Source organism: Pelodiscus sinensis, chromosome 16 (assembly GCF_049634645.1).
Source record: "Pelodiscus sinensis isolate JC-2024 chromosome 16, ASM4963464v1, whole genome shotgun sequence".
Taxonomy (NCBI): domain Eukaryota; kingdom Metazoa; phylum Chordata; order Testudines; family Trionychidae; genus Pelodiscus; species Pelodiscus sinensis.
Window position 1 is genome coordinate 38965556 of NC_134726.1, and position 18427 is coordinate 38983982.

The following is an 18427-nucleotide window of genomic DNA, read 5'->3' on the forward strand; positions in this document are numbered from 1 at the left end:
GAGGAGTTAAAAGGGATACCACAAAGTAAAACATTAAGCACCTTGACGCTCTGAAGGAGAATGTCATGGTCAATCCATGGGGCCAAGAGTCACAGTCAATTGCTGCATCACTGAAAGGGGTCACTTGAGGTGGATGGTTGGGTCGGCACTGGGACTGTGCAGCCAGCCTGACTGATCAAAGCTGGGGCTGGAACAGGGAGTATTTCACTTTCTCAAGCACCTGTTGGGCAAGGCCATCTTGCTGGACTGCCATGTAGGAGATCAGCCCGCGGTCACGGCTCCCTGGCCCAGCGTAGCCGGAGAAAGCGCTCAAGCAGCACTCCCATGCTGGTGGAAGGTGCCTTCTTTGCCAGACTTTAGGGGAACTGTGAGCTCTTCTTCCCAAGGGGAAGGCGGTTGTGTTGAGACCCTCAGAGGAGCGCTGCACTTGGTAAGAGCACAAGCAGTGGAAATTGCTTGCACTAAAGAAAACTGGAACCAACTTCACTTGCCTAAACTTTCTGTTCACCAGGATGCTGTTAGCTTTTTCCTTTTGTGCTGCCCTGGAGTGTTATGCTGAAGTGTCAGAGAGGTAGCTGTGTTGGTCTGTTTCAGCATAAGAAATGAGGAGTCCTGTTGCACTGGAAAGACTCCTAACACATTGATTTGGACATACGCTTTTGTGGGCTGGAGCCCATTTTGTCAGATTCATAGATGTGGAAAATATCTCAAACCGGCTGTCCAGTAGCTGTGGAATCAGGGGGCATATGGCCCATTCACAACCTTCTTATCAACTTCTGAGAGTGGGCCACATGCCCCCTGATTGAATTAGCCATGTTCTCACTGGTCCTTCCCGTACTACTGTAACACTCCTGGCTCTTCGCACGTGTGTGTATCTCTGCCAAACTGTCGTTTTCACTTTGTGCAACAGGCAAAATGGTCATCAGCCCATGAGAACTTAGGCCCAAATCAAGGTTCGTCTTTCAGGTGTTTATACTGAAGTGTGTTCATAGCTGTGTTGTTTTCCTGGTATGAATTGTACGTGTGGAGCTCTCTAAATGCAGTGTTAAGTAATATAACAACATTGCTGTGTGGTGGCAAAGTGCGGTTCTCGTGTGTGGTACTTCCCACATCTATCCATAGCCTAGCTTTGACTTGTACACAAGATAGCCCTTTTGCCTTGCCTTGGTTAAGTTTCCAGTATATAATTATAGAAGGATGCCAACCCATCCATTTAAAAGGGTTTAAGCTTGGGATTTTTTTTGTGTATACCTTCACTATTAGTTTTTAGTAAAACCTAGCTAATTCTTCCTAAATTTTACATGCACATTGACATTTCTACCAAAGGTAGAATTTTTGAAGGAAAATCCTACAGGGAATTTTAGAGAAATGGTGGTTTTTAAGCTTTTTGCTTGCTTTTCAGAGCCTTTTCCTAATGCTCTTTTGTCTACTCACACTTTTCAGAACACATTCACTTTAAAACCTTGTTTCTCCAAGATTCCTTAACAAGTAGAAGTGCCATTTACAAACTTTGTGGGCGTGCATGTAAGAATTATGGTGATATTTAAAGGTGCGATTGCTTGAGAATGTGTGATATGAGAAGTGCATTGGTTGGCATGCTGTATGTACATGCTGTATGTACATGCACTGTGGCCTTCGTTGGCATGCTTGGCTTATGTGCTGAGAGTCAAGGGGTGAAAGAGCAAGAGGAGGTGGAAGGAAACCACACGAGGGAGCAGGTGCATCTTGTTTTAGATGGAGCAGAAGGAAAACAAATGGCATTGAGTTTTGGAAATGGAATGGAATCAATTTCATGTGGTGCCAGGAGTCTTTCTCAGGGAGGAATAGAGCCCATTTGAACACAGCTTGTTAAGGCTGTAGAGGTTCCTGTTGCTGAAGAATTCTTAAACATATGTGCAAACAAATGTAAGGAAATTCATAGGCAAAAATCCCTTTTTGAACCTAGAATTAAAGATGGAAAAACATTTATCTTCTGCCAAATTATCCCTACAAAAGCTTTTTGTGTTTTTTTATAAAAAGCTACAAAAGTGAGCCCGGAAACAGCCAGTTTAGGGTTCTGTCATCTTTCCCTCAATTCCCTCCCAGAAAGTTTCTTCAAACTTATTTTAGAGTATTTGTGTGAAGTTTGGGGGGGAGGGGAAGAGGGGTCACCCAAACAGCATCACTCTGAGAACGAGCAGATACTAAGATCTCTTATTCATCACATAGGTTTATTCAGAGCAGGGTGTTAATATTTTTGTGAGATGAGAGAGAATGCCACCTCAGCATTATCTAAGGGCAGAATTCATGTTTGTGATGTTAACTGAGCACTTGAATACTTTCTTGTATTCAGCCTGGGAGTTCATAACATGGAATTGTAACACAAAATTCCCAAGCTATCAAAAGTGAGGATTTTTTTCAGAATTGTAACATATATTTTTTTAAAGGGGTGTTTGTGATGGGAGTGGGGGTCATTTTCTGTAATAAGTGAAGGTTGAATTTTCATCGCTGAAGCATTCCCACTCCTATTTTGTGGAGGGGAGTAAGGAAGTGCAGTTGTCTCTGCTTCTAGATTAGACACCTAGATACGGTGCCCATCACTACATCCTCTCAAATTTTGTTTTTTGTATTACAGCTAAGCACAAACTTAATATATTAATATATTCAAGTTGATGAAGTGTGAAACAGAAGTTGCATTTAACCTAGTTGCTAATTAAATCATGTATTTTGGTATCTCCTCTAAATAAACAACGAGAAGTCTTGTGGCACTTTATAGACTAACAGATTTATTGGAACATAAGCTTTCGTGGGCAAAGACCTACTTCGTCAGATGCATGTAGTGGAAATTCCAGAAGCAGGTATAAATATACAGGCATATGAAAAGAGTACCAATCAAGAGTAAGGCTAGAGATAACGAGGTCAATTCAATCAGGGAGGATGAGGCCCACTTCTAGCACCTGATGTGGAGGTATGAACACCAAGGCTATGTCTAGACTGCAAGCCTCTTTCGAAAGAGGCTCTTTCGAAAGCATCTTTCGAAAGAGAGCGTCTAGACTGCACGGAGAAATTTCGAAAAAGCGGCTTGCTTTTTCGAAAGAAAGCATCCAGTGAGTCTGGATGCTCTCTTTCGAAGAAGCCCTATTTACGTTGAAAAACGCCTTCTTTCGAAAGAGGAACTTTCGAAAGAAGGCGTTCTTCCTTGTAAATTGAGGTTTACCGCCATAGAAAGAAAAGCCGCATTCTTTCGAATTAATTTCGAAAGAACGCGGCTTGAGTCTGGACGCAGGGGAAGTTTTTTCGGGAAAAGGCTACTTTTCCCGAAAAAACCCCTGAGTCTGGACACAGCCCAAGAGAGGAGAAACTGCTTTTGTAGTTGGCTAGCTATTCAGTCTTTGTTTAATCCTAAAATAATAGTATCAAACTGTGAACAGAACAGTTTAACTTAGTATGCCTTCCCTGCTTTTTGCTAGACCATCTGGAATTCTGCTTGGATCACTTGGCCTGTGAACACCACTTTTGTAGGCCTGGTGAAATAACTAAAATAAATGGGTAAAGGAAAGAGCTGCTATTACAGAATATATGTGCATTAAAAATTGACTCAAAATAGTGAATTGTTTACTCTGCCCACCTTGAACCATTCGGTGTTGGTTCAAACTCTGTTGGAAATAGAGCTGTTTTATGTTGCTGGTGACTGGTTGGAGTGTTGGTCTCTTGAAAGTTAGTCAGGTTTTATGCCAGTTGCAGTCTCTGAAGTACTTATTGAACTTAATACATTGCTTTTCAATTACTACTTATTCTGAAATGGCAAATCCCATTCTTTCTGTCTCTTCTTTGCTTGACTACACTATCTCTTTACCTTGTTTTTGACACCTGGCTTCCTATTGGCATTCATGAATTATTTTTGTCTGCAGCGGTTTTACTGCCTTCCATATGGAACCAAGCCAAAGCTAGTGATAGCTGTTGCAGAGGTATATAGACCGAATGCTGCAAGGCCATCTGAATCTCACTTGGGGTTTTTCCATTATTTACTTACTTTACTGCTTGTGCTCAGAGGGAAATGAACGTGCCATTCTGGCCTAGCAGTTTTACAGAATAATCACAGTTCTTGAGTTAAAAGTAGGGCATAAGCCAGGTGCTTATCTCTGAAGCCCTTCAAAACACAACTCCCCCGCCCTCAGCAGTTTTCAAGTGTCTTGTCCCATTCAGACAGAACACATGGTTTGAAGTCCTTCATATGGTGACTAGACCGTGTGTCTGGCTCGTTGTGGGATTTCTTTTTGCTACTGGTTGCGAACGATAATGCTAATACTTGTTTCCTTATACTGTTAGCCTAATGCCAGAATAAAGGGACATCAGTGTGTCTTTGGACTATGGACTACGAGGGCTTTATCTTTGTTTTGCTCAAAAGCAATTTACGGAGAGCTCAGCAGTCCTTGTATCTTTATGAAGCATCTCTGCCCTTGCAGATACCACCTCCTTTCATTCACTTAATGATTATGTTAGTGTTCAAAGATTAACATAATTCCTAGATAAAATGGTTGAAGCTGGGGATGGATCTCTTGGTACTTGCCTGTTCTGGTCACTGCCTCTGGTACAGCTGCCATTGGCCACTGTTGAAAGATGGACTTTTGGTTTGACCCAATGTGCTCTTGTGGCCTGTGATGAATGGTCGTGGGGAGGGTACTTCCCTTTATGGACATCCCCCCCGCTATTCACTTAACTGAATTACCTGTCAGGGTTAAGAGAGCCAGGGAACAAGGCATGGAATATCCAGCAGCGTTTCATCCCTAGAGAAGGATTAAATGTTGGAGCAACAGAGATATGAGTAGAACAGGGAACGTTTAGCTGGACACGATCAGGTTATTTTCTTTGTTTTTGGGTTGTTGGACTTCCCCGTAACTACCTTGTCTTGTGCTGTAACTCGAAACTGAATCCCAGGGAAGCAGTTCTCTGTGTGTGAATCTTTTTTCAGTTTCTCTGTAACACCTAGTCAGCCGAGTATGTTCCAACAAGTACGTTTTCTTTGTTAATAAAAATTTACCTTTTTAAGACCATGATCTGATTCCTGTGTTCTAGAGGGCAGGAGGTTCTCTCTTCGTGTGCCTAAAACTGCAAGATCAACTATTAAGAAAAAATAGTTTGTTCAAGGTCTCTCCAGAGGGTGGGTCAAAAAGCTTGAGGGTACCCCATAGGGAGGAACTTCCAAATGTGCCTTCCTGGGTTCTCAAAAGGGTTTTTGGATTGAGGTGGTGGCCACAGTATCACTCCAATGCTAGGAAATCTGTGTCTTTGGGGAGTTTTTAAACAGAAGCCTTTAATGCAGGGGTGGGGAACCTACGCCCTGGGGGCTGGATGTTGCTCCCAGCTTGCCTGAATCTGGCCCCTGTGGTTCAGGGCTCCCTCCCCCTACATCGGAGAGCCTGTGTCAATGCTCCAACCCCCATGCTGTCCCCCAGTGGGGCTGGAGCACACAGAAACTACTAGCCTGGGCCCTTCCCAGGCTCTGGTGTACAAGGGGAATGGGGGAGTGTCCTTCTCAGTCAAGGGCCATGTCAGTGAGTAGGGTTGCCAGATGGTCTCCCGAAAAACACCGGACACCTGGCAACCCTATCAGTGAGGGTTTGTTTGGTCTTTGCTTTTCACTTGTGTGCATCCCCTGACTGTGTGTTTTTGTGGGTCAGCAGCCCCCAACCCAAGAGGTTCCCCATCCCTGCTTTAATGGGAAGGTATTTAAAAGTCTCTTGCAGGGCCCCTGCCTTTTGCACTTGAAATGCCAGAGTGGGGAACAGCCTTGATATGGCCTAAAACCAGAAGCATGCAGAACTCCTGGCCTCTGCCCACCATCCACTAATGTGCTAATCCTTATTACTTCATTGTGGCTGTTCTCTTCCTAGCTCAGTGGAATTTTAATTATTTATGAGTAAATAAATTGTACCGGGAAATATTAGGTTTTTGCAAAATAAATCAAACTGTCGACCACAGATTTATTTTTCTTTGGAGCAGCCTGCTATCCTTATTGCTGCGTGTGGCTTTTCCTTCTCTTCTCCCCACCCAGAACACATGGCAACCATCCCAGTCATCTACCTGCATTATGGTTAGAGCCCTAACAAATTCATACTCCATTTTGGTCAATTTCACGGTCACAAAACTAATGGCTTTTTAAAATAAGTTTTCTGATTCCAGATATTTAAATCTGAAATTTCAGTGTTGTAACTTTCAGTCCTGACCCAAAGGAGGGCAAGGTAATTGTAGGGAGTTGCGGTATTGCCGCCTTGACTTCTGTGCTGCTGCTGGTGGGATGCTGCGTTCAAAGCTGGGCTCCTGGCCAGCGGCCGCCACTCTCTGGTCACCCAGCTCGGAAGGCAGCACAAAAGTAAGGGTGGCATTACGGAAGTCTCCCCACAATAACCTTGTGACCCCCCTCTTTCTCATGACCCACTTTTGAATTTGAACCCCCAGTTTGAGAAACACAAGCCTCCCCCCTCTCTTCCCCCCTCCCCCCGAAATCTTATATATAATAGAGTAGAACCCACAAACCCAAATTTTACAGGGGAGGCCAGATTTCATGGTGTGATACTTTTTCATGGCTGTGAATTTGGTAGGGCCCTGATTATAGTGTTGGAAAAAGCAAGAGGCTCCATTTGATGAACAGTCTGGTAGTAATGCAGTGCAGTCTGTAGATATCACTAATCCTGCATATACAGTATTCAGATGCCACACAGAGCTTTTAATATTCCACTGTTTTATTTCTCTTTAATATACAGCAGGTCAAACTTTGGAGCCCAAGTTGATCACGTCGTCCTTTGTTAAAAATACTCCCCTAATTACTGCATCCCTTTCTCTTATCAAGAACTGAACAGTTGATCTTAAATTTCCAGATGCTCACAGCCTCGATTCCAACCGATATTCTATACTTGCAGCAGATCTTCGAGACACAGCAGAGCTGGAGAAAAAACTGAAGACATTTAACATGGACACACAGTAAGATAATCTGTTTCAAAGGTTTGTGGTAATGTAGTGGTGAGAATCAAATCTGTTTTGGGAGTACAGGAACTGCCTCCAGTTTTTATTATGCCATTTCCATGGTAACCTTGTTCTGAATCCTTTGAGCAGAAGGAATTCGGGCAGATACTGTCTAGCTTCACTGAGCAGGCTGCTGTTGCAGTCACTGCCTGCATAGTTCCAAATCCTAAGACGGGTAATTCCTCATCTGTAAGAGTCACACTTTTCCTACATGAGAGCATCAATCCTCTTAAAAGAAAATCCACTACCCTCTTTATGCCTGCTCTGTAAGTATGTGTGTAGTGTGTTTATAATACCCGGGATTATAAATAGCACTTGATTAAAGTAAGAATATTGACACCTTGTCCAAATGTTGCCATTCTGAATTGGCGTTTTTTAGCAGCTGGGTCACGGCATTTCAACTTACGTTTTGTGAATGATGAGTGACTAGATCAGGGGTTCCCAACCTTTTTCGGTCCCCGTACCCCCTTGGCTTTTAGTAAACCTTCCCATTCCCCCTATTCAATATGAAAGGAAATACATTCTAGACTCTAGGATCCACAACTTTTTTCACTAACATGACTACTTTTGGAATATTTCAATTAGGATAATTTAGTTATTTACCAAATATTCCCCAGACCCCCTTGACAAGCTTCTCGTACCCCCTGGAGGTACGCGTACCCCAGGTTGGGAACCCCTGGACTAGATCATTGTATCTAATGAGAGTGTTTGTCTGTTCAAGATCTCCTAAACAGTAAGAGCTAGGACCACCAAATTTGGTAGGCAGCTTCCTCTTATAAAAACTTGAAGCAAGGTCAGGGCTTGATTGTGCCTGGAAAGGGATTGCGCTCATAAAACCATAGAAAAAGGACAATCACTAAGCAGGTGAAAGGGCCTGCCCCCTGCTTTCCCCCCAATTCATATGAGAACTTTGCTGGCTGTTCCCCTACATAAGGGAGCCAGAAGAAAGTGCACATTTTTCTGTATTTCTCATGCTGGATGGGGAGGCACAGGGGCATCAAACCTGGACCTGCCCCAGCTGAGGGAGATGCATCTCTCCCCTGGCTCTGTCTGCTGGACCTGTGGAGAGGCACTTCTCACCTGGTCCCAACCTACTGTGGTGAGAGGGGGCTGGGGTAGTTCCTTCTTCCTGGGGCAGCCTGCATCCCGAACCCCTCATCCCCAGCCTCACCCCAGAGCAATGATTCCAATGAAGCATGGACATTTTCATTTTATTTTTTTTTTAAAACCAAAACTTGAGTTAAGGATCCGAGCAACGCCGGGTAAAATCAGTGCTAAGGGGGGTGATCCTAGGAGCCAACTGCTTTGTAGAATAAAAACTCTAACATCCCCACAACTACGCTTCCAGGGTTTTACTCTTGTGGCTTGTTTGCTGTGCCTCTTTTTGGAAACAGATTGACCTCACAGACTTTATTTTTTCCTGAGGTGGGTAATGGCAGAATCTGTCAAGAACTCTTGTTCTGGATATAGAATTTGGATTTTGTTGCTCATAAACTGTGCACTTAGATTTCCATACGTGAGCCCAGAGAGTTTTGATGGATGCCGTTTCCAAAGTGGTAAATGTTCTTCTCAAATCTGAGAGCGAAACGTGGCATAGCTAGCAGGGAAAAGCGTATGCGGTAGTCAGGGTGTATTCAGCTGTCATTTAAATTTTTGTGCTTTCATCTTAAAAGCACTGTCCCTGCCTATCCTTATGGAATTCATTTTATTTCTAGTGATAATTAGATCTACATCAAACTTCTTGCTTGTAGGTATAATTACTCATGTGAATAGATATTTGCATTTTTCAGGGTGGATGGGGGGGGGGGAAGAGAAGCAATAGCTACATCATAGCTAGCAAAAAGTGGTCTGGTTCTAGCAAGGCCGTTCTGCTGGTTCTTGTCTCTACTTGGCTGTCCTTAAAATGTTCCCCTCTTAACTAGTAAGTGGAGAGAGATGCGTTCAGTGTGTGAAAGGAGTAGAGCCAGAAGCATATGCTCCTCAGAAACAGAAAAGTTTCCAACTCCTGTACAAGTAACCTTGCATTGCTAGAATCATCTGGAGAGGATGGAGACCCACTACTGGTCTTTGTGTGGTAAAATGTTTCCATTTTCTCCGTCAATGCTTGGTTCAGTGACATAGCACTTGTCTGTTACTGGCCATTCTTGATTAGTGCACAGTAGAAACAGTTTAATGGTTTCTTTTTCCTTTAAAATCAATTTTTTTTTAAAGATTGCCTACGCTCCTGATCGCAGAGTGTGTGCTGGTTTATATGACCCCTCCGCAGTCTGCAAGTCTTCTGAAGTGGGCAGCAAACACTTTCCAGGCTGCGATGTTTATTAACTATGAGCAGGTAAAAGGAAAACGTAGCTTTTCACTGGTGCATTATTTGCGTAGCACTCACTGACAGCTGGGAGAATGTTGCCTGTGCGATGACAACAGATCACAACTTTGTAAACTTTCCAACGAGAACTCTGCAAGTTCTAGATTTACCTGCTTTCTGGATTAGCATCCTAGAAACGTAGGTAGGGCTGGAAGGGATCTCGTGGTCTGTCTCCTCCATCCCCCTGCATGAAGCATGAATATGTGTACTAAACCATTCCTGACAGGCGTTGGTCTAGCTTGATCTTCAATACATCTCATCAGGGCTGTTGGTGGGCGGGGAAGTAGGGGAAGAGGCAGGACAACCCCCAGGAGAACCCACCTTACCTTCCCCGTGTCCCTTATCCCACCTTCCACTTGCGGGATCCCGCTCCATCCTGGGGGCAGCCTGGGTGTTGGCTGTCCCGCCACTTCCGGGGGGGAAGGGGGGGTGGGTCTTGAGGCCACTGCCCTTCCCTCCCCAGGCGAATGCCCTATTCCCTAGTCCACAAGACCCCCCCCCCCCCCCCTTACCTTCAAGGCATCCCTTATCCTGCCTACCTCTGGGGTAGCCTGAGTGTTGGCTGTCCTGCCGCTCCCTGCGGGGTTGGGATTTGAACCCACCATAGTCTCTGAAATGAAACAACTGAGACTTTTAAAATCTGGATTAACCACGTTTTCCTAAGATGCTGGGTTACAGATGCCATGATTCAATGCAATAGCACCGGGCGGTATTACTTATGTTTTTATTACATTTTATAGTCCTCGTTCCTTTGGCACCTTTGATAACCGAGCAAACGTTGCTTCAGCCCTCTGGGAGCCTTTTTGTGCCAGGTGAAAAGCTGCCTTTGGGGATCTGGGCAGCTGAGGGGATTGGTAATGAACCTTCCACCTCGCAGGTTATTGATCTGAGTTGGAATGAAGCTGGGAGCAAGCCGCAGCTGTGGCGCTGTTAGTTTTCATTGGTCTGAACAGTACTGGCAGGCCTCCCGTCCCGCTGTTAATGCTCCGTTACTCACAGAAGAGAAAACACCATCCCCGCACACATGAAACTGGTCCCCTTGTTGGCAGTCGTGGGGAAAGATTTGAGGGAGAGCACACGTGAAAAGCTGGCCCGGCACGTGCTGTGACTCTTCTGGGGCTCATAGAAGGGTTTTGGCTCATCTGAGGGATTAGTTTCCACTGTCGCTAATTCCCCTTTCAAAGAGGAAAAATGCCGCCCGGTGTGTTCTCTCCTTTCCGAGGTGAACATGGCTGATCGATTCGGGCAGATCATGATTGAGAACTTGCAGAGAAGGCAGTGCAGCCTGGCTGGAGTGGAAGCTTGCAAATCCTTAGACTCTCAGGTGAGTCCATCCCACTCAGAGCAGCGAGCCCGGCTGGTAGGAAGCCACCGATCTCATGGCAAGCGTCAGCTTCTCCAGACACGGCAGTTCTAAGACTCAGACCAGTGAAGAGCAGCTCTGTCTCTCGTAGAATCATACACTCCCAGGGCCGGCAGAGACCTCAGGTGGTCGAGTCCAACCCCCTGCCCAAAGCAGGACCAACCCAACTCAATCAGCCCAGCCAGGGCTTGGTCAAGCCTGAACTTAAACACCTCTAGGAATGGAGATTCCACCCCCTCCCTCGGGAACCATCCCAGTGCTTCCCCACCCGGCTAGGGAAATCATTTTTCCTAATATCCAACCTAGGCCTCCCCCACTGTATAACCTGCCTCTGCCCATGGAAACCCTTTATCCCGTGGCATCGTCATAATTAAGAATTACTCCCTCTATTTCATGGGCACCATTCGTCCCCTCTTGTATCCAGCTCGTGAAAAGGTGACTTTTTTGAGAAAAGCAAATATCTTTCCTAATAAGCCTAGAATTGGGGAAATCTTAACTTCTATTATCAGAGAGGATTTTTTCATCCTGTCCTCAAGCCGATAGCAGGCCTAGCGAATGCTGCGAGGGAGACTAGGAACTTGCCTTGCCTTCATTTCCCTTTGAGTTCTCAGCGCGCTCTGCTTCCCCTTCGTTTTACAGCGGGAGCGGTTGCTGTTAAATGGCTGGGAAACTGCCAATGCCTTCGATATGATGAAAGTCTACAGCTGCTTGCCCCAGGCTGATGTCAGAAGGTACTGCTGGCTGCTTGCTCGTAAGCAGAACTTGTCCTGGAAAACGTTTCCACACTAGCTCCTCTCAGTCGCTTGTCTGGTGTGTCTAGTACATAGGCCACCTGCCGAAGTCTGTCTTGCAAGTGGGAGCTGCCCAGAGCAGCGTGGGGGATCTGCGGTCGCTCTGGGCATGACCACTGAGGGTTCTGCTGCTCCAGTGGGTGCCAGCTTTGGAGGAGCTGAGAGAGTTCTGGGCATGGAGAGCTGTGGGAATGCGAAGTGCCGGTCTGGGCGTTCCTCACGAGTGCCCAAGACCTGCAGCGAGAGGGGAGCTGTAAGTGTGGCGGGCGAGAGACTCCCACAAGGGAGTAAGAACCCTCCTGACCCAGGCCTGTGACCCAGGCCTGTTGTGCAAGCAGGGGTATGTGGTCTGCTGCTTCCCTCTCTGGAGCATGTATGGGGGGGGGGGGGGGGGGCTGACAGACTTGCCAGGCGCTGGGCAAGGTGGGGGGACAGCTCCATGCTGCTTGAAGGGGCAGGGCTTGGGGTGGAAGGGGCGGGGCTGAGAGAAGCCCGTCCTTGGAGCTTCCCTGACTGCGTTGTGCTGCCCCCGCCCCTCCCAGGCCTCCCCACCTCCCCAGCCAGCCCTGGAGCACCCAGCGCTCTGGTGGCGATTTAAAAGGCCCTGCGATAGCATTAGCAGAGGTGGCCAGGAGCCCCAGGCCCTTTGGGGCAACTGCCCCTTTTCCGCACGCAGCTCCTGCCCTCCCCCTGTCGGCGGGCCTGGGGAACGGTCAGCCTCTCTTCTGCTCCCCTCCTGCTGCGCAAGGAGAGGGCGGGTACTGCGGGTGTGAGCCGACAGCACCGTGCTGCCCCTCGTGAGCAGACCTTGCAGTGTGGAGGGGAGTGTCTGGGTCACAGGGGGTTGATGCAGCTTCCGCACTTTGCCTTGCTTGGGGCCAGGTCTAAGGGCAGAGTCTAGCCCACAGCGTGGAAACCGAGGGTGTCTTATGTCCTGGATTAGCTCCCAACTGTAGGTAAAAGGTAGCTGCCCTCTGGAACAGATGGATCTGTTCTTCAGTTGACGCAAACGGGTATATGGTGTTGCTGCTGGCTGGTAAACATCTGCCATTGCTCCCTCCCCCCCCCAATGCTTTTGCATTAGTGAGTGGCAACATCATGAATTTTATAGATGTGGTTTTCTAAAGTACATTTTCGTCGGCGCTTGCCTGCCCGAAGTGGGCCATTGCCACTTGCTAGTGTTGGATTATTCATGAAATAAGCTTTCCGGGCACGTGGCCATCTCCACAATCGTAGGTATCCATTTAAGTCCTTAATATGAAAAATAAGAATGAGACCGATAAGTTTTTAAATCGGTAACTTGCTAAATGTCTAATCGGAATTGTAGACCATTTAGAAGTCTGTCATCAGCTGCAGTTTCAGCTGGCCAACCAGATTATGAAAATAAACATTCACAGATGGAAGCTTCCCAAACCCTGAGATGGTAAATTGTATGCAGCCCAAGTCAGGGTGACCAGGTTGGGTTTTCTCAGTCTGTTACTGAAATGTCAAATATTTCTTCCTTGTTTCTAACCTGGTAAAAAGCATTGATGACTGTCCAGTTCCTTTTGTCTGTCTCCAGAGCCAGTTCTCTGACCTTCAGGGATGAGTCTAATGCCTTTTATTTCTAGAGCATCTTTTATCCGGCATGGCTTGTCAATGTTTACTGACATGGTGTGTATTTAGGAATCACTTACCCATCATTGACATGCACCCACCCCTGGCCTTGTCCACAGCAGCAGCACTCAAACGCTTTTTAAGAGTAGAAAATAAAGACCAAAATATCAACAGAAGCCATGAGGATAGTCATTTAGAGAGGAAGAAAGTCATTGGCTGGGAAGCTGTTTGGAGCATGGAACATCTTTGTTCTGTGTGTACAGTGACAAGTAGGGATGTAGAAGTGTGACCATTTACACAGTTAACTCCGCGTTTCTCAAACTGTGGGTCCCGACCTCCCGGGGGGTCGCGAGCAACTTAGAGGGGGCATAACGTAGCTCAAAGTTTGCGAACCCCTGGGTTGACTGATAAACGTCAGATTATCGGGTTTGTTACGGTTACACATCGGCTCCCCGGAATCTGGCTGTTGCCCCATGCTGTGCGGTCTGCAGTGTAAAGGTTATACTACAGAGCCCGCAGCACAACCAGCTCCCCGGGAGCTTATAAGCTGGCTCCCAGCTGCACTGCGGGCTCTGCGGTGCATGTCACCGCTAGGATGTTTAGTGGTTACACGGTTACGTCTTTACACCCCTTGTGACTAGCACAGCAAGTTCTTGGCACCGTGGTAACATCAGTAGTTCGCTTTGTCTCATCCATAGGATCAGGAGTATGGCCGCTCACTTGCTCACACAGGAAGGTGGTTATTGGGGGTCAGGATGGCGTTGGGAAAACTTCCACTGCGAAGCCCCCCTTTTCTGGAAAGGGGTAGTGAGCGAGTACTGTGGCTTTGATGGAGGACAGTCTGAAGTGATACCTGATGAATGATTCTAGGGTATAGGCTCCTTTCATCAGCCTGTGGTGTTGCATCCCCACAAACCTGATGAGATTGTGTGTAATTGAGCAAAAGAGATGAATCAAGAATATTTACTGTTCTGTAAAGATGCATGGGTTAGCAGGGATACCCTGAATCCCAGCATTGAGAAGTGAGGGGGCAGGAAAAGAGAAGTAAATAGCAGATCCCACATCTGCATACAGATCGGTAGTTATTGCACAACTTTGGACCTCCAGAAACCTTTCCTTTAAAGAATGAAATCCGGCATCCCGGCCTGTTTGGTGCACTGGCATCTCCATTTATGTGCACGTTCATATACTGGAAAGAACACGTGTGCTGCAGGAGACTGCTCCCTTCTGTGGAACAAAGAGGCGTGTTACAAAATGCGCAAGGGGGATGCAGTTTTAAATCATGATTTCTGTTTTCCCTGCAGAATAGAGGGACTCGAATTCCTCGACGAAAAGGAACTCCTTGAGCAACTCATGCAACATTACTGCATCTGCTGGGCTACGAAAGATCGCTGTAACCTGGGTAATGTGCCCGTAAGACTGAGGGTGTCTGTTGAGAGCTTAGGAGGCAAGGCAGATGTCCCTGCCTACAGTAGATGCATCACATTAGTCTCCAGTAGCAGGACCTGGGGCAGCTTCTCTACCCTTGTACGGCAGCAGGCACTACCTGGCGGTGACTAGACAAGTGCCTCTAGCTCTACAGCCTCCAAGGATTTGCACTAGGACTGTCCATGTGTAGTCGATTACATGATTAACCGAAAAGCGGGACTTGCTAGTTATTCCTGTCGACTATACGCGCGTATCACCCCACCTCCCTTGTATCAGAGGCAGCAAGAGCGGGGAGGGAGGCAGGAACAGGCTTTTAAGCAGAAGCAACAGGAGGAGTGAGGGGAGGCGGGACAGGCGGGAGCTGGTACATGTGGAAAGCGGCTTTCAACCTGGCTCTCCAGGAGCACCAGCTCCCGCCTCCCCCCCCGGCCCTCCTCATGTAAAAGTGCAACCACTAAAATTTCTTGCACTTACACGTTTATCCAAATACCCGCTAGTTAACATCCCTAGTTTGTACAGGCGCTCAGCCTGCTCCACCAGGAAGTTTTATCCAAGAATATTGGGATCAGGATTTTTAAAATCAGAAACATTAAATAATTTTTATGGCAGTGGCCGGGTTGTGATGGTGTCGGGACTAATAAACTGAGTTCCAAAGTCCTGCGCACTTCGAGTGCTGCCTAGATTAATAAACAGTCTGGTTTTATAGCAACTTCACAGCTCTGAAATGTTATCTCTCCCCATTAGCTTGGTCTTTGCTCCTTCCGTGCTGCCTCCCTTCCATCTCTGTCCTGAGGGTCTAGTTTTGGTGCCTTTAAAGGGAAGAGGGCAGGGGGAAATCTTTAAAAGTTCCATCCTTAATCTAACTCTTCAAATCTGTCTCCTGGTCTTACACCTCAAGCAGTTTTCCAGTCTGTCTCTTCTGCCCTGGAATCTGCCATGATTTCTCTCTTCTGTAGCATCATGGATTGTTGGTGCATATTTAAAAAACCAAGCCACCTAATTACCAGGTCTGGGTGGCTGGGTGTGTCTCTTCAGCCGGCGCACTTTTTGGAGGGGTTAGGAGTAAAGCGGAGAACTCTTGATGTGGAAAATTGCTCCTGTGTTGAAGCCAACACTTTTTGATGGAACGTATCAAAGAGAGAGGAAGGCCAATAGCCCCATGGCTAGGGCACTTGCCTGAAAAGTAGGAAATCTTGTTCTACGTCCTTGCTCTGTCAGGTGACTAGCCTAGCCACTGGGTTCTTGGCTAGTCTGGGCTGGGCATGTGTCTCCCCAACTTTGTACAAAAACTTTCCAAAGGTCTCTGGGTTGTCTTGGTGCAGAGTGGGACATTTTTAAAAACTTGGGGTGTGTGTGTGTGTTTTTAAACAAAATGGGGTAAATGGATTTCTACTTGGAACTTCTCTACTGCAGAATTTCATAGGCTGCTTGATAGTTTGACTCCCCAAAAGCTTCTCTAGCTGCCTGCCCCAAGGAAAAAATGGCAGGGAATCCGTTACTCCTAAGAATCTTAGATGCAACAAAGATTCTAAAGTGATCTTCATGTGCACTCTTCATTATCAGCTGTTAGGGGGAGAAACCTCCTCCAGAGAGTTTCCCTCCTGTCCCAGCCAAAGGGGGGTGTGGAGTAGATTATCTGGCGGCTGAAGCTGCAGCGTAGTAGCTGCTGGCTTACACTGTCTGCTAAGCAGGCCCTGGTGTGTACGGTGCAGGGATGGCTGGTCCCCCACCGATCACAGGGCTCTGGGAAGTGATGACCATGTAGAATTGTATCTCAGCACAGAAAGTTCCCTGCAGCACTGGCTAGTGTTTATCTCTCTGCTCTGCAGCACTCTGATAACTTAAAGCGATAGGCTGCCTTGAGTTCACCGAGTCTGTTGCTATCCGCAGGAGCTGTAGGTGCAGGGACTGAATGGTACAAAGTATCTGAGAGGCTGCAAAGGGACATGGGGTATTTCTAAGCCTAATCTAAATGTGCCAGATCTTTGTTCTACCTGATTGTAAGGCCTTGAGCATTGCGACATCCGCGCATTCCTGTGGCAGTGCCACAGGGCGATAGCTCCATCAGTGGCTCTTAGCCAGGGTGGGCAGGGATGGGTCCGAAGCCTTGTCAGAGGCTGGGAGTGGGTGACAGGGAGGGTTCGCTTGATTCCCTGTTCTGCTAACTCCCTTGGGGCACCTGGCACAGGCCAGTATCCACAGACGGGACACCAAGCTAGATGGCTTTAAACCCTTCCAACATTTGCAGACTTACCCTGTGGCTCTTTCTTAGCCAGGCTACTGGTTTCTTTTAATCTTTCCTCCCCAATCAATCCCTCTCATCCTATAAATGTGGCTTTTCCTGGGCTGCTTCTCTGTTTTGTTAATGAGCGGGGCTGTGCTAGGAACTATCTGGAGGGACAGCAGAAACTTTCCGCTTTGTTCCATTGCTGCCCACTGTCTCCCTTGCTACGTCTCTCGCTTTTCATATTGCGTGGCCCTTGCAGTGCCAGACTGGAGGGAGTACCTTGTTATGGTGTCTGGGGAGTAACCTTGCTGCCCCGACAGCTTATTCAGGACGCTAGTTCCAAACCTGCCTTTCCTGTTCTAATAGCAGCAGAGGGTTTGACTCCAGTCTCCTTTCATTTTTCTTTTCACATAGGTCTTTCAAGCATCACGTTTTAAAGTGTTCGATTCAAAGATGCCGTGGGGACAGCCACCAAAATTGCCACCTCCCGCTGGAGGGGGAGCTCACCCAACGGATGGGACTCTGCATGCGAGGGCTTCTCGTGGCGATGCCGGTGAAAAGCGAGTGACCAGTGCAGTGTTGCTGATGCTGTCCCTTTCCTGTTGGCTTGTGATTCGTTTCCTAAACCTCTGCTGCCTCTGAGCAATCGTTCCGCCGTGAGGCTCCTTTCCCTTTTCAGGGACTTGGTGTGTGACTGTTCTGGATGTCAAGAACTCCTGTTTGAAACACCCACTCCCTTTGTTTAAAGGGGAGAACGCTGTGTCCTTGATCGTTTTACTCATCCCCTGTGTCTCGCCGGGTGTCCGTGAAGTGCGTTTGTGACGGAAAGATGTGTAAGCTGTGCAGTGGGCTGCGTCAGTGGATCTTGCATTGCATTCACAGCTGATCATGGGGGAGGTTTTTTTTTTTTTTCTTCTCGGAAGGTTTATTTATTTTTGTGGACAGGCACCCTCCGGGCCTTCTGCAGGTTCAGACGGCAGCTAAGTGGCTGCCATTTCACTTGGTTTCTCACTGACTTTTGCTCAGCTGAGTCCAGGAAAACTGGCTGTGTTCAGCGGGATGTTGAAAGGAGAAAGGCCTTGCTTTGTAGTCCTGCAGCGATGGCAAAAGAGAGATGGATTCGAAGCCCTAGAATTCCAGCTGCATCTTCACAGCAACCGTGACCTTCTACCCCCTCAACCCTTCCCCCTCCCCCAAATGCCACCTGAAATTGAGTCTTGCAACTTGCCTTCAAGGTGAATAAATGTCTAGTAATTATAACCTGTCTAATGTCGTTTCCTAACGGGGCTGTGTAATATTTAGAGACGTTGACTTTCTTCGCACCAGACACTTCGGAGTTACCGCTAATAATGGGTCCAAATGTATGCGCCTGTCCGAATACCATTCGCTACTTTTTCCTAGTGTGTAATACTTGGCTACAGAATAGTTGCCCCGCCCCTTTAGAATCTTGCACTTAATTACGTGACGTGAGGGATCAAATTGCAGTTCAGGGAAATAGTCGCCCCACGCTTCCCCTCACTTGTATTTCTCGCCCTGCCAGCAGAATTGTGCTACAGGCATTCATGACTGCAGTGGTGTCTGCATCAAGTTGTTTCCCTTAATCGCAAGGTACAGATTGAACCTCTCTGATCCGGCTCCCTCGGGACCTGTCCGGTGGT

At 47.2% G+C, this 18427-nt stretch overlaps 1 protein-coding gene across 4 annotated transcripts in view; it reads left to right on the forward strand.

Annotated features, from left to right (window-relative positions):
- The window catches only part of LCMT1 (leucine carboxyl methyltransferase 1), a 33910-nt gene extending 15881 nt beyond the window's left edge, over positions 1-18029 (forward strand). For 3 of the 4 annotated variants that reach the window (XM_075899908.1, XM_075899911.1, XM_075899910.1), the window contains 6 exons: positions 6858-6960; positions 9214-9334; positions 10587-10688; positions 11367-11458; positions 14419-14516; positions 17184-18029. In XM_075899908.1, the coding sequence (XP_075756023.1) occupies positions 6858-6960; positions 9214-9334; positions 10587-10688; positions 11367-11458; positions 14419-14516; positions 17184-17206 (539 nt within the window). In that variant the 3' untranslated portion in view covers positions 17207-18029. The remainder of the gene's footprint in view (positions 1-6857; positions 6961-9213; positions 9335-10586; positions 10689-11366; positions 11459-14418; positions 14517-17183) is intronic. The other variant, XM_075899909.1, reaches the window with a different exon arrangement.
- Positions 18030-18427: the final 398 nt, after the last annotated feature.